The 14,522-nt window shown below is 63.4% G+C and overlaps 2 protein-coding genes across 2 annotated transcripts in view; both read left to right on the forward strand.

Annotated features, from left to right (window-relative positions):
• Nucleotides 1–3,393: 3,393 nt before the first annotated feature.
• Nucleotides 3,394–14,267, forward strand: TNNT3 (troponin T3, fast skeletal type). Its single transcript, XM_044682082.1, has 7 exons — nucleotides 3,394–3,414; nucleotides 6,222–6,620; nucleotides 11,128–11,162; nucleotides 11,347–11,360; nucleotides 11,817–11,834; nucleotides 12,930–12,944; nucleotides 13,274–14,267. The coding sequence occupies exons 1-7, from the start codon at nucleotides 3,394–3,396 to the stop codon at nucleotides 13,420–13,422; spliced, it is 651 nt and encodes a 216-aa protein (XP_044538017.1). The 3' UTR covers nucleotides 13,423–14,267.
• The window catches only part of MRPL23 (mitochondrial ribosomal protein L23), a 28,742-nt gene continuing 28,308 nt past the window's right edge, over nucleotides 14,089–14,522 (forward strand). Inside the window, exon 1 of the mRNA XM_044682083.1 lies at nucleotides 14,089–14,254. Within this exon, the coding sequence (XP_044538018.1) occupies nucleotides 14,089–14,254 (166 nt within the window). The remainder of the gene's footprint in view (nucleotides 14,255–14,522) is intronic.

The raw sequence follows: 14,522 nt of genomic DNA on the forward strand, positions 1-14,522 counted from the left end.
CTGGCCGGCTCGGAGAAGGGCAGAGCCAGGAGAGAGCGAAGGGCCGGCGGAAGGGGGACCTGGTCAGGCCTGTCAGCCTCAGTTTCCTTCTCTGTAAAACGAGGGTCCGAAGAGCACCTACTTCCCCGGTGGCGGGGCACAGGAAGGAAGACTCGGCTGGCATTACTCTTCCTGACAGTGCTGTTGGGTGGGGGAGGAGTGGAGCCTGCAGCCTGCCTGGAGGAGGTGGAAGGGCTCAGAACGCAGAAAGAGCAACAGGCCGTGGCAGCCCGGGGCCGCCCCTTTGGGATGGGAAGGGTGGCTGCCCCTCCCTGGGCTCCTGTGGGCACCCTGGGCCAGGGCCGGGCTGGCAGGCACCCCAGGGCGAGAGGGGACACAGGAGACCTGGCAGGGCCAGCCCTTGTGCTGAGGCCACTGCTCTTAAGTTGGGCCCCAGCTCGGCTCGGCTGCAGGGACCGCAGAGGCCCCGGGATGGGGCTCGCCTGGCGTGGGGACGAGGGAGCGCCTAGTGGCTGCGTCCGTGCTAGAGGATGGCTCTGGACGGTCCCCTGCCTGCCCGTTCTGCCCTCGGCCTCCCGGGAAGCCCGCCGGGCCGCTGTCTCTGGGCTGCACACGGCCGGGCACCCGGTGAATTCTCTCCAGCCCCTCCCCAGCACCCTGCAAGGCAGGAAGCCTCAGCAGAGAAGGGACCAGCCCCCGCCCGGGTGCCCCCCAGCAGCCCACGTCCTGGAGGTGGCCGGGGGTTACCTGACGGTGCTGGGGTGAACAGGGGCCACGTCCAGTCCCTCCCGGCTCTGTCCTTCCCGGCTCGCTCTGCCCCGAGTGCCCGACGCCGTTGATGCCCAAAATAAAACTCGCCTCCATCCCATCTGACCTCACGCTGGCTGGCTCCCGCCCAGCAGGGCCTTCCCAGGGCCCTGGCCTAGGTGGCAGGCCGGCCAGCCGGGGTGGAGAGCTACCCTCCCCTGCTGGCCAGCCGGGGCCACTGCCGGTGCTGCTCCCCCGGGCCCGCCTCCGCTTGCTGCCCAGGCCCTGCTTGAGCAGGAGAGCCCGGAGAGCTTGGCGGCAGGGCCGGGGGTGACGGTCACGGCACAGCCCTTGGGGGTCTGGAACGAGGCCTCCAGAGGGGGCGCCCCTGCGGGTGGGTCAGGCTGGCACCTTGGCCTCATGGGCACGCCCGCTGGCCTTTGCCCCTGGAGGAGGCGACGGGTCCTCCTTAGGAGACTCAGCTAACGTCCGGGCCCCGCCTGGGAGCTCGCTGTGGCCAGCCGCAGGGTCTGGAGGTCTCCTGCCAGCAGAGCCCGGCCTCGGCCATCGGCGCCGCCATCTGCGACTCCAGAGGGCTTCCCGAGGAGGCGGCTGAGGCTGAGCCCGGATTTTAGGGGCCTCAGGCTGGGCCAGGAGGCCTCTGGAGGCTGTGCATGCCGGGCTTCCTCCCAGGGTTCTAGCCGCCCGGCCCCGGGGCTGCCCCTTCCTCGCAGCCTTCCTCTGGCTGGGGCTGGGGCTGAGGCACCTCGGCCTCTGGCTCAGGGCGAGGCAAGGCCCACGAAGAGCCCTGCCCGCGATCCCCCGTGGCTCCCCCGTCCGTCCCACTTGGAGAAGACCCGAATCTCTCCCCGGCCCCCCTGCCTGCTACGGGCCCCAGCTTCTCAGCAGCCTCGGTTCAGGCGCCACTCACTCCAGGAAGCCCTCCCGGATTCCCCCTCATCACCCTGTAGCTGGGGCCAGGGAGGCCTCAGCAGAGTGGAAGCTGCTCTCCCCGTTTCTGACCCAGGGTGGTCACTTCATGAAGGCCAGCCGGAGGCTGGGCTTGTGCTGGGGATGGGAGGGCATGAGATCGGGGCTCCTGTAGACGGCCCAGCCTTGGCCAAGAAGGAAGGCACGTCGTTCCCCAGAACCCCAAGGGAAGGAGGAAGAAAGAGCCGGGCCCAGAGACGGGAGGGCCTGGGCTCCAATCCGGCCTCGGACACTTCCCAGCTGGGTGGCCCTGGGCAAGTCCCTCGACCCCATCGCCCAGCCTGGCCGCTCTTCTGCCCGGCCTGGATCCAGAGACGGAAGGTCCAGGAAGACCGAAAGAACTGCCGGCTTGCTGAGCACAGGCCAAGGGTCGCCTCCAGAGGTGGTGAGCTGTCCGTCGCTGAAGCTGGCCTCTAGTTGGGGAGGCTTTTACCAGATGGAGGGCCGAGCCTCTGGCCCAGAGGTCCTCCAGGCCTTCTGAGCCCTCCGAGAGTGGGCTGGAAGCAGGAGGGGAGGAGCAAAGAGGATGGCGGGGCGAGCCTGGCTTTAAGCGCTCTTCACAGTGGCGCCTCGGGCAGTCTTTCTGCCTCTGGGCCTCAGTTTCCCCATCTGCCGAATGAGTGAGTGAGATCACGCCCGCTCCCTGAGCCGAGCCACATTCCTGCCTGGGCTGCTCCCTGTCCCCTCGCGCCATCGGAAGGCCGGGCTTCCCTCCTGCTCGGACAGGGGCCTCCCCGCAGGGCGACCATCGGCTGCATCCGGGAGCCCCTCCGTCCTCTGGGTCTCGGCCCACGAAACCGCTGGCCTAGTTCTGTTCCCCGGCCTGGACACGGGCCCGTCGCCAGTGGGGTCTGCAGCCGTCTGGAGGGTGGACAGCCCCAGCTCAAACGGAAGAGGTTGGGCTCTGGGTGAGGGGTCCGGGCACCCCGTCTGGGGAGGTTTGGGGCCAGACTGGACGTCGAGCCCGGAGTTAGAGTGAGGGTTCGGGTCTGGCAGGTCTGCTTTCTGGCCCGAATTCAGGCCATCGATCTGGAACAGACCCCGCAGGTGGGCAGCAAGAGAGACCGAGTTACCCCTGAGCAAACGTCCTGGCCCAGTGGGCCCGGCACCAACCCCCTCGCTGTGGCTGGCACCAGTGATCCTGCCACACGGCCGGAGGCCTGCGAGACCTCCCCACGGCCAGCGAGGAGACACCCGAAGGGGGTGGGGCGGCCCCACATGGTCCTTTGGGTTTTTTTAACCCTTACCTTCTGTCTCAGAATCAGTGCTAAGTATTGGTTCCGAGGCAGGCCATGGGGGTTAAGTGACTTGCCCAGGGTCACACAGGTAAGCAGGTCTGAGGCCAGATTTGAACCCAGGCCCGGCTCTCTGTCCCCTGAGCCGCCTACGTGTCCTCCCCGCGCGCGCACACACACACACACACACACACACACACACACGTTTCCGATGATAACCCAGACATAGAGTTTCCGAGGGAGGTTTTCTGGATGTGGGGCAGTCCTGTGGGGGGTGCCGAGAGGGAGGCTGGCATGGTGACCCACAAAGGGACATTTGCCAGGGAGAAACGAGAAGGTCCCCACTTGGGCCAAGATGGGGAGGGGCTGGCGAGTGGGGAGGGTGGGAGGGACAGACCTCCCCGCAGGCCGGCGAGGTACGATGGGAGCCCGCAAAGCTAGAGTGAGCTTCGTCTGCCTTCAGGGATGGTCGCTGCGTCCGAGCCCCAGGAGGGGAAATGCTCTGGGCTCCCCCCTTGGGTAGAGCAGGCCTTGGTCAGCTCTGACAAGCTAGAGTGTGTCCAGGGGAGGGTCCCCAGGGGAGGGCCACTGGGCCTGCTCCGCCAGGGAAAGGGAAGGCTCAGGAGAGCTGGGGACCCTCCTCTCCTGCTGGTCTCCAGGGCTCAGGCTCGAGGTTGGGAATGCCCTGCCGATGACCGGAGCCGGCCCCAAGGTGCCCAGCGCTTGGGGATCCTGGAGGGGCAAATCTGCTTCACTTATCAGTAGGGCTAAATGTCCGCTGGGCCCCATGAGCTCGCAGCAGTCGGGAGAAGATGAAGCTGGAAGGCTGAGAGAGGCTCGGGGAGAATGAATTTCAGCCTTCTCTTCTAGATGGGGAAACCGAGTCCCGGGCCTAAGTTGTGGCCGATTATCTCTGCTTTACATTTCCTGTCTCTGCCCTCTTCTCCATCCCCCCAGACTCTCTGGCTCCAGAGGAATCTTTTTCTATTATTTAGTTCAAAATAAAAATTGAAAAAAATGAGATAAAATCTTTTTCCTGCTTCCACGATTCATGATTTTCCCTCCCCCTTCCCAGAGCTGACAAGCAGTTCCACCGAGTTATCCGTGTATCATTGTTCAGACCGTTTCCATTTGGGCTGATCATCGACTGTCTTGCTGAGGTCACTTACCCCGAGTCTATTCCACTGATCCTCCCTCGTGTCTCTTAGCCAGTACATATTGTCTTTTTGTTTTTGTTTTTGTTTTTTGTTTACATTTTTAACCCCGTTACTTCTGTGTATTGTCTCATAGGTGGAAGATTGGTAAGGGTAGGCAATGGGGGTCAAGTGACTTGTCCAGCTGGGAAGTGTCTGAGGCCGGGTTTGAACCCAGGACCTCCCGTCTCTAGGCCTGGCTCTCCATCCACTGAGCTACCCAGCTGCCCCCAGTACATATTGTTTTAACGATCACGGCTTTATAGTACAGTTTAAGATCTGGTACTGCTGGGCCCCCTTCACGTTTTTTTTTTCATTATTTCCCTTGATATTCTTGATCTTTTGTTCTTCCAAATGAACTTTGTTATAGTTTTTTCTAATCCAGTAAAAAAGCTTTTTGGTAGTTTGAAAGGTACAGCACTGAATAAGTAGATTCCTTTGGGCAGGATGGTCATTTTTAGTATGTTGGCTCGTCCTACCCATGACCAATCAATGGTTTTCCAATTGTTTGATCTAGTTTTAATTGTCTGAACAGTGTTTTGTAGTTGTTTCGTATAACTCCTGTGTTTGTCTTGGCAGATAGACTCCTGAGTATTTTATATTGTTTAGACCAGTGATGGGCAAACGTTTTAAAGAGGGGCCAAAGGAAGGGAAATGCTCCTCTGTCAGTCTGTTTCTAAGGCAACTCTTTCGAAGTTTCTCATGGTATTCGTCAGATTAGGAACAATGTCGCAGGCCTGACAGAACATTTCAGGGGGCTGCATCTGGCCTGTGGGCTGTAGTTTGCCCATCACTGTTCCAGGGTGATTTTAAATGGAATTTCTCTTTCTAACTCCTGCTGCTGAGTGTCGTGGATTTCTGTGAGTTAATCTTGTACCCTCCGCGTTGCTCAAGTTGTTCAGGATTTCCCCCAGCCTTTTGGTTGGTTCTCTGGGGTTCTTTAGGGAGACCATCCTGTCATGTGCAGAGTGACAGCTTGGTCTCCTCACTGCCTACTTTGACCCCTTCGATTCCTTTCTTTTCCCTCCTTGCTACTGCGAGTGTTTCTTAGAACAGCGTTAGATAATGGAGGTGATCCTGGGCCGCCCTGCTTCCCCCCTGATCTTACTGGGGAGGCTTCTAGCGTGTGCTCATTGCGGATGCCGCTTGCTGATGGGTTTGGATACATACTGTTCATCATCATTTATTTATTTATTTATTTGAAGCCCTCAACTTCCTTCTGGGAGTCAATACTGTGTATTGTCTCATAGGTGGAAGAGTGGTCAGGGTGGGCCATGGGGGTCAAGTGACTTGCCCAGGGTCACACAGCTGGGAAGGGTCTGAGGCCGGGTTTGAACCCAGGACCTCCCTTCTCTAGGCCTGACTCTCCATCTGCTGAGCTACCCAGCGGCCCCCTGTTCGTTATTTTGAGGAAAGGCCCGTCTGTGCCTCTACTTCCTCGGTGTTCAGTAGGAATGGCTGTTGCATTCTGTCAGAGGTTTCTTCTGCGTCTGTGGGGGTAATGGTGGGGCTCCTGCTGGCTCGCTCGTCGATGCGGTCCGTTACGTGGATGGTTTCCCTACTCCTGAGGCGGCCCGGCCTTCCTGGCCTAAGTGCCGCCTGGCCTCCGTGAATGACCCTCCTGATCCCTTGCCGGAGTCTCTGCTGGGATTCTGCTTCGGCTTTTCTCCTCTGTGTCCGTCAGGGAGACGGGCTGAGCTTCTCCTTCTCTGCTTCTGGCCGCCCGGCTGGGAGTCACGTTTGCGTCATAGTTCCGGGGGACCCTGGAGACCGCCGAGCCCGAGCCCTCGTGTGACGGGCAAGGAGAGGAAGGCCAGAGTGGCTGGGCTGGGGGTGGCCACTCGGCGCTGCTCCCCCGTGGCCGGGAAGGCTGGGGTGTCCTCCAGAGGAAGAGCACCCTCTGGAGCCCGGATTCAGGGAAGCACCCAGAGCCGTCTCAGAGTGGACCCTGGGGGGGGGGCAGAGGGACGTTGTTTCTGGGCCTCCCGCTGCTGCCCCTCCCCTCCTGCGGAATGCTTGGGGGCCAGGTGGCAGAGGGGGCCCCTGTGGGGGGCAGCTGGCGGGGAGAACAGGACGTCCCCACGGGGGCCCCGGGACACGCCGTTCCCGCAGCCCCCTCCTCCCCGCAGCCCATCTGTCCCGCAGCGCTGCTGCTGGCCTGGCCGGGGGTAAATTTAGCAACATCTCCTTTCCTGGCGGGGGGTGGGCAAGGCCAGGGGTCGTCTCTCTCTCCTTCTCCAAACATGTCCCTTCCTTCGCGGCCCCTCGAGGCAGCTGCGGCTATACTTGGTCTGGGCGCCGAGGCTGGGCGGCCCTTCCCTCCCTCGGCCGCCCAATCAGCTTTGGGGCGAGATCAGATGTCCCTATAACTCGGGCAGGAGGGCTCGAGGGGGGCCAGTGCCAGCAGCCAGCCTTGCTCCTTCGGGCTCCCCTTCTCTGCAGCCTTAGCTCACAGGTCAGTGGGACCCGGGGGTGTTGGGTGGGGACGCCCCAGCCGGTCCGAGCGGCCTGGGAAAGGCTCTCCCCCAGCCCAGCCCGCGGCCGGCTTCCTTGGGGCGTTGTGGAGGCTCCAGTGGGCCCGAGGCAGGGAGTGGTCGGGGGCTCCAGACAAGACAGGGACCCTCCAGGGAGGGCCAGGGGCAAGACGCTGCTCACCCTCTCCAGTTCGGGCTCCACAAGCTCAGGGAGAAGGACGGAGAAGTGGGGGGCACAAGCCTGGCTCCCCCACCACTCCCATTCCCGAGAGCAAGGACGGTGGACAATGCCAAGAGAGCCGAGGGCCGCTGGGCTTGGGTGGCTCCGGGGGGGGGCACCTGCTCTACGGACCTGGTCCGAAGGTCAGTTGTGGAAGGATCCAGACCCCTTCTGTCTGTCCCGAGTTTGCTTGGCCCCGGGCCAGACCCCCCCAAGGAAGCCCATTGCAGAGGGTGGGGCCTGATGGGCAGGGGCAGCTGGCAGAGAGCTGCCTCTCCCAGCGTGGTCCCACCCACCCCGGCCGAGCGAAGGCCTCCTGCACCCGTCCCCGCCCCAAGCTCCCCTGGCCTGTCCTCTAGAGCCCGGACGGGGCACTGAGGCAGGAGCCATTCCCAGCATCTTCCTGCGAGCCCTGTCCGAGCCAAGGAGGTGGTGCCAGCACGGTGGCCTGTGCCAGGCCCAGGAGGGGCAGCTTCCTAAACGTTAGCACAGCTGCTGTCCTGCGGGATGCCCACTCTGCCAGGGGGCAAGCAAGGGGATTCTGGACCTCATTTAGAGGGGAAACTGAGGCCCAAAGACAATGAACAACTTGGCCAGGCTCTCTCAGAGCATCCGCTGCAGAGCGGGTGAGAATCTGCATCTTCCCTCTCCTGGGGGAGGGGGGCCCCCCTCTCCTTCTGAGCCTCGTGATGAGGAGGGGAGGGGCTCTGCTCCCTCCCTCCCTCCCCTCGCGCCCCAGGGAAGGTTCTTTCCACGCCCAGACTCTGATCTCTCCCTCTGGGGCGGGGGAACTGGGGGGGGGGTCACTCAACCTGGCAGCTGTTAAGGCGTCTGAGGCTTGGGGTGGGAGTGCCCATTCCTGTGACGGGGCGGGGCAGTGGGGCCCCCAGGATCCGAGGGCGACACCTGCTGCGAAAGGGGGGGCCTTGGGAGGAAGCAGCCCAGAGCGCTGGGGTTCTAGACTCAGTTCTCCCCCTCACCTTTGGGTTCTGGACTCTGGCCCCAAGGCGGAGGGGAAAATCTCTGCGGGGATTATTTAAGGACCAGGGACAGAGGCGGAAAGCGGGAAGGAGGGGACTAGAGAGGCCGAAGGACCAGGAGAAGAGCCTGAGAGGCGGGAAGGAAGGAGGGAGGGAAGCTCAGGCTCACCTCTAGCCCGGCCTCTCTCTGTGACTCAGTTTCCCCACATGGACTATGGGCCCCAATCTCCCGCCTCACGGAGGGGGGACAGTGTGGGACCCCTGGGTGGAGAAAGGGGGGTCTCTTCAGGGTGAGGCCCGGGGCGCGCCCTCGTTTGCTCTGCTGAGCCCTCAAACCTTGCCTGCACCCCAACTGCTGCGGCCAGCCCCGAAGTCTCTGCTTGGCCGTGCTCTGGGGCTGGGGCTGGGCGAGGCAGGAGGAAGCTCGCAAACCTCGCTAGGAGCCCCCCAGGCGGAGCGTGTGAGGCCTGCCCCCCCTCACCTGCCTGTCCAGGCCTCCCTCCATCTGGGGCCGAGAAAGGCTGCCCAGGTCAGCCTTGTTGAGGCAGACACACAAAGTCCTTCATTTCCCTCCTCTGTGAAATGGGGGTTGGCCTGGGGGGGTCCCGGGCGGTGCCTAGCCGGGCTCTGAGGCTCTCACGAATGCTCTGTGACCCGTTTCTGGGATGCCAAGACTGAGCCAATTCAAGGAACTTTTGAAGGGCCCGAGGCACTCTAAGTAGTGAGCCCCCCATCAGGGCAAGTATTTAAGCAGAGGCAGAACCAAGGTCACTTTTCGGGGTTTCTCAGCTCAATTCAGTTTACTTCAGGGGAGGAATCGTTCCTGCCTTGGCCAGGGAGACATGAGTTCGGATTCCACAATTGAAGGAAGGATCTGCAGTGGCCAGGCCCATCCCACTTCCCCTTGTCCTCCCTCCCCAGGGTCTGGGCACCCAGTCGGTCGGTCAGTCAGTCAACAAACATCTGGTGTCAATACCTGCCCCCCCAGGTGAGGGTGGGAAGCGGCGGGGAGCCTTTCCAGTCTAGTTAGGACTTCCTCCTCTCCCGCTTCCAGGGGGTAGACCTAGTAGGGGAGGGTTTCCTGTTCCCCCAAATCTCCAGGCCCCCCAAGAGGAGGCCCGACCTGGAGCAGCAGCTGGCCCCCCTCTCTGGCTGCGGCTGCCCATTTGGACCTTAACTCTGCCTTCAAGGCCAGGCCTCTGCCTCCAGGAAGCCCTCCAAGCAGGGGTCAGAAACCCGGACCTGCCGGGCACCGGCGCTCAGGGCCTTATAGGGTATGGCCAGGGCCAGAGAGGGTATTCTTAGCAGCAGGCACGGGGGGCGACCCTCTCCCCAGCTGCCGGGGAGGGCGGCACTTGGGCTTCTTGGGTTTCAGGCCCAGAAGCTTCTTGGCTAAATTTGGAGGCTGCCATAATCTTCAAGAAAGGCCACGGCCTCCTTCCCGGCTCCTTGGCCCCAGCGGGAAGCCCTATAAATAGCCCTCTGGGAGGCTGCCGGGGCTGGGCAGCTGCCTGCCAGTGGGCTGCCCCCGGGTAAACTGAGGCGGGGGCCCTGCCTGCTCTGGCCTCCGCCCGACGGACACTTCCCCAGCCTGTGTGTCAGTGATCTCTGCTCCCGGGGGGGGGGGGGACGCTTCTGGCCCAAACGCTGCCAGTCCCCAGAGCCTGGCGCGGGGCTCCACATGCAGCAGGCGCCTAATAGTTGTACAGAGAAGAGTCAATACGGCGGGCACCCTCGCGTCCGAGGCCGGAGTGGAACCCGCCACCTCCCACCTCTCGGCCCGGCTCTCTGTCCCCCGAGCCCCAGCCGCCCCGTCTACGTCTTCGGCTTTACACCGACTACACTTCGTCCCTCCCCCGTTCCTCACGCGTCCCCTCACGCGGGGAATTTTTAAAAGGAAAAAGTGAGGGGCAGCCTGGGTAGCTCAGTGGATGGAGAGCCAGGCCTAGAGACGGCAGGTCCTGGGTTCAAATCCGGCCTCAGACACGTCCCAGCTGTGTGACCCTGGGCAAGTCACTTGACCCCCATTGCCCACCCTGACCGCTCTTCTGCCTTGGAGCCAATACACAGAAGTGAAGGGGTTAAAAATTTTTTTAAATAAAAGGAAAAAATGAAAAGCGAAGAAAGCTGGAGTCGCCCCCTTCCAGCTCAGATCAATACTGGGCGCTGCCTCCAAGGGGGGGGCACTGGGCCGGCCTGTCTGACAGCAGGCTTGAGCCTCGGCCACCTGGTCTCCAGGCTGGGCTCTGCCATGGTGCCGCCTCGGTGCCGCCTCGGTGCCGCCTCGGTGCCCAAAGGCTTCGTTCTGTCTTGGGAGAAAGAACATGAGCTCAGAATCCCGGAATGGCCTCCCGCCCTTGTAGCCTGCCCCCTTGGGGCACTGGCCGAGGGGGCAGCTCGGGAGAAATCCGAGTTCAGAAAAGGGGTCTCTGCAGCAGGGAATGCCCATCAGCCAGGAACACCGGAGCCTCACCCCCAGCTTGGGAGGAAAAGGGGGGCAGCCCCATTGCACAGACTGGGAAGCCGAGGTTCCCCCTCGTCCACGCCGGGCCAAGGTCATTCCCAACTAGGGCCCTCTCAGAGGGGGGCCAGCCCGGGGGGGCTTCTCTTTGGAAGCCCGCAGAGTCCGGAGTGCCTTTAGAGTAAGAAAAGGAAACCGAGGCCCAAAGACAGTAAGGGATGGGGCCCACCTGAGGCCGGTGAGATGCTTCCCACTCTCAGAGCCCCTGAACTGGGTCAGGCTGGGGACCCCGGAAGAGGTGCAGGAAAGCCTGGAGGACTCACCCTTCTCCTCACCCGGTCAGAAAGTGGCTCCAGACAGACAGCACGAGGTCTGGGGAGACGCCATTCATTGGCCTTTCTGGGTGTCCAGGCAAGAGGCACACGGAGGTGCCCGAGGAGCAGGGCTGGAGGCCAGGCTGCAGAGAGCCAAGGAAGTTGGGACCCAGATCCTCCCGGGGGGTCTAGGAAGAGCTGAAGAGGAGGCGGGGTGGGGAGAAGGGGGGGTCTGGCTGGGGAGAGTCTGGGCGCCCCACCCCGGACTCCTGAGGACAGGAAGAAATGGCCACCGGAGGGACGGGGGCTCACTTTGGCCTGAAAAACGAGGAAGGCTGCTCCTAAATTCTTCTTTTTCTCTCCTCCTTCCATTCCTCTCTCCTTTCTCCTCCATGCTCCCTCTCCCTCTCCCTCTCTCTGTCTCTCTGTGTCTCTATCTCTGTCTTTCTCTCTGTGTCTCTGTCTATCTCTGTCTCTCTGTCTATCTCTCTGTCTCTGTCTCTGTCTCTCCAGAAACCCGCCTCAGCCACCATGTCTGACGAGGAAGTGTGAGTACCAAGCCTGCCCCTGGGCCGGGGATCCCTCCAACCTGCGGCTCCTTTTGGCCCTTTAGACAGCCGCCCCCGGGGGACTTGGTCACTGCCCGGGCTGGGGGCCGGGGGGGGGGAGGGGCGACGCCCTGGGCACCCCGCACTGACCAAGCTCTCTCTCGGTTTCTCTCCCGGCCTGCAGTGAACAGGGCGAGGGTAAGTCTCTCCCCTCTGCTTTGGGCTTTGGGCTTTCCGCTTCGGGGGGGGGCCGGTCCCCGTCCTGGACTTCGTGCCGTTTGGGGCAAAGTTACTCCACTTTGTACCGAGGGGCCCCTGAGGAGGCCTCAGGCCCGGGGGTGCCGCTCGCCCCTGCAGGAGGCCCACCACATGGGCAAACCCTCTGTGGGGGTCCTCAGGCAAACCTGGATTCGGCATGCCCGAGCACGTTTGCTGAAGCCCGTGTGCCCTGCCCCCCCCCGGGCCGCTGTGCCCCCCCTTAGAATGAGGGCAGGCCGTGGGCCAGAGGGGGTGGTCAGAGGGCCGCGGCCCCTGGGGCCCCTCTTCCCAGCCTCCCAACTGCTGCCGCCAAGGTGTGGGGCTCTGCGTGGGGGCGGCCAGGCCGGCCCCTCCCGGGGGCTAACGTGGGCCTCTCTGGTTTTTCTCCCCACGCAGAAGAATACGAAGAGGAAGGTAATCGCTTTCTCCCCGTTCGTCCCGGCCTCCTCGGGGGCCGGTTCATCAGTCCGGGATGAAGTGGCCTCGGTGGTCGTCCGCGCTAACCCTCGGCCTCCCCGTTAATGTTAACCCTTCGCCTCCTCCTCCCTGGTGTCTCGTCCCTCGGCCTCCGTCCCCTCAATTAATATTCCTAACGAGACCCCCCACGATCCGTATCCCCAGCAGATTAACCCGCGCTCCGGCCTTTCCGTCTGCTTGAACCCCGAGAGCCTCCCTGGCAAGGCCCAGGCCGGCCTCGCCCCCTCCTTGGGCCGGCCCGACCCGCAGGAAGTGCAGAGTCCGGGGGCCTCTTCGGGGCGTTAGGGGAGCCCCCGGCCCTGCCCTGGCTCGGCCTGGCCCTGGGGGGGTCCTCCGGCCCCCAAAGCAGCTGACACGTTTGGGGAATGCTTCCACGCGTCCCCCCGGAATGCAAAGCCGGCTTCCGGAGTGGCGACGCCGGCTGGCTCCCGAGGGCCCAGGCTGAGCGTCCGGCTGGGGAGCCCCCGAGGGGCCTCCTTCGCCCCTTCCCTCCAGACGTCAGGCCTCGGGGCTCCCTCCTCCGGGCCTGGGTCTTCCTGGGGAGAGCAGGGTCTCCGGCTCCCATCCGCCCCCAGAGGCCTGCCCGGCTCTGCTTCTGGCTTCAGAAGGGCCCAGCTGGGCAGCCGGGGCCACGCCACGCAGCCGCTCAAGGCCCAGAGATGCAGACGCAGATGAGAGGAGGGCTCGGAGGCCTCGGGGGCAGCCCTGAGAGCCTGGCAAGTCTGAGCTCCCTTTACGAGGGAGAAAACTGGGGTCCAGAGAGGAGAAGGGCCGCCCCCCGCCCCCAGCCAACAAAAGCAGAGCCGGGGCTCTGTCTGGCCTTGCTCAGATGCCCAAAGGGCCGGCCAACAGTGGCAGATGAGCCCCCTAACCCTCCCCTCCTGGCGCGGTGTTGGGGGCGTCTCCGTGTCTTCTCCCTCTAACAGCTCGATGCCCCTCCCGAGCCCCCGCGTGCCCAGGGAGTGGACGGCTCTAACGTGTCCCCTTTCTTGCCCCCCATGGTCGCCTGCTCCGGGTCCTTCCCACTCTCAGAAGCCCAGGAAGAAGGTAAGTGGTCCAGGCAGGGCACCCCCAGCCCTGGGCAGAAGAGGACGAGCCAGGCTTGGCCCGCTGCTTGGCTGGTGCCTCTCTTCCCCCCCCGCCTCCTACCTGCCGGGTGCTCTGCCCATCCGGCCTGAACCCGGCTCCCATTCTGCCCCGGCCCGGCGGCCTCTGCCCCTTTCCCGCTCGCTTCTCTCTCCGCCCTGTCCTCCGGCCTGCCGCCCTCTCCTTCCCCTGCCCTTCGGTGCCAAGGCCGCCAGCTCTTCCCCTCCCACTAACCCTCTCCTTTCTCCCTGTTGCTGCCCTGCCCGGTGCCTGGTGCTTGCCACCTGCAGAAGTCCATGAGGAAGGTATGGACCCATGGCTCTGGAATCCCGAGTGGGGGGCCCCGTGCATGGCTGGGAACTCCAAGGTGGGAGCAGGGCCAGGGCAGCCAAGCAGGGGCCACGTGGACGGTGCCCGGGGCCCGGGGCCTCCCGAGTAAGCGGCCAATGCCCAGCCTCCAGGAGCGGCCCCCGCACGAGCAGCCGAGAGATCTCGGCCGTGTGCTCAGCTTGAAGGCAGCCCAGGGGAGGAGGAGGGTCCTTTGGGCCCAAAGAGGTCCCTTCAATCTGGCTTGAGGAAGGGGGGACGAGGAGGGAAAGTACTCTGGGAAACACGTCGGCTCTGCCAGCAGCTGGGGGCACGAGCTTGGCCAAGTCATTTCCCCTCTAGGACCCTCAGTTTCCCCATCTATAAAAAGAAGGGGCTGGACCCAAAGATCCCCAGGGGCCTCAGGCCGTAACGGCCACTAAGGATGGACGGGCCTGGCTGCCTCATCTGTTGATTTCAGTGGCTAAGGCGGGTCCCACGGGTGACCTGAGAGACAGCTGAATGGAGTCCTGGCCCCCCCCCACCCAGAGCCTCAGTTTCCTCATCTGTAAAAATGGGGACACTCACCTCGGCACAGAAATCCAGCCCGTCTCCCAACAGGAGCGAGCGTCCTGGGCGCCGAGCGTCAGGGCCGGAGACTCAGCCCAGAGCTGCCTTCAAGGGGTCACCGTAGAGCCCGGGAGAGCTGCCCGAGCTATGGCCAGTGGGCTTGGGGAGGGGCACTGGAAAAGCTGCTTCTAGGTGGGCCCAGGGGGAGCAGCTGTGGGATCTCGCGGGCATGATTCTCACCGGCTTCTCTGACCGTCTTGTCTCTCCTCGCACCCCCTCCCGTGTGCTCACCCTGGGGTGCTCCGTGCCGCCTCCTGTGGCCGGGCACCTGCACCCGGTCCTGGACCCTCCTGGGCCCCTCCTGGCCTCTCCGGGCTTTGGACCCCTGTTGCATGGTCCTTCCCACCCCTGAGAAGTTCATGAAGCAGGTACGTAGCCAGTCATGACAGAAGAATTCCACCTCAGCTGCTCGGAATTCTGAGCGGGGCGAAGGGAAGGAACAGGAGCCCAAACGCCCAGCGCCCCAACCCTCCGCCCCCCACTAGCCAGCTCACAGGCCTGCCTGCAAGTGCCCACAGACTAATCGCGTAACCCGGGCAAAGGGCGAGAGACGAAAGGAGCCCCCTCCCCCCCGAGCCACCTAATAGGCTGCCACCCGGGCCT

Source organism: Gracilinanus agilis, chromosome 6 (assembly GCF_016433145.1).
Source record: "Gracilinanus agilis isolate LMUSP501 chromosome 6, AgileGrace, whole genome shotgun sequence".
NCBI classification, from domain to species: domain Eukaryota; kingdom Metazoa; phylum Chordata; class Mammalia; order Didelphimorphia; family Didelphidae; genus Gracilinanus; species Gracilinanus agilis.

Coding starts and splice junctions, on each gene's coding strand:
- TNNT3 (XM_044682082.1), top strand. CDS start 3,394: ATGGGAGCCCGCAAAGCTAGA. Junction 3,415..6,221: donor TGGGAGCCCGCAAAGCTAGA/GTGAGCTTCGTC, acceptor TGTGGGGGGCAG/CTGGCGGGGAGAACAGGACG. Junction 6,621..11,127: donor TCTGCAGCCTTAGCTCACAG/GTCAGTGGGACC, acceptor CTGTCTCTCCAG/AAACCCGCCTCAGCCACCAT.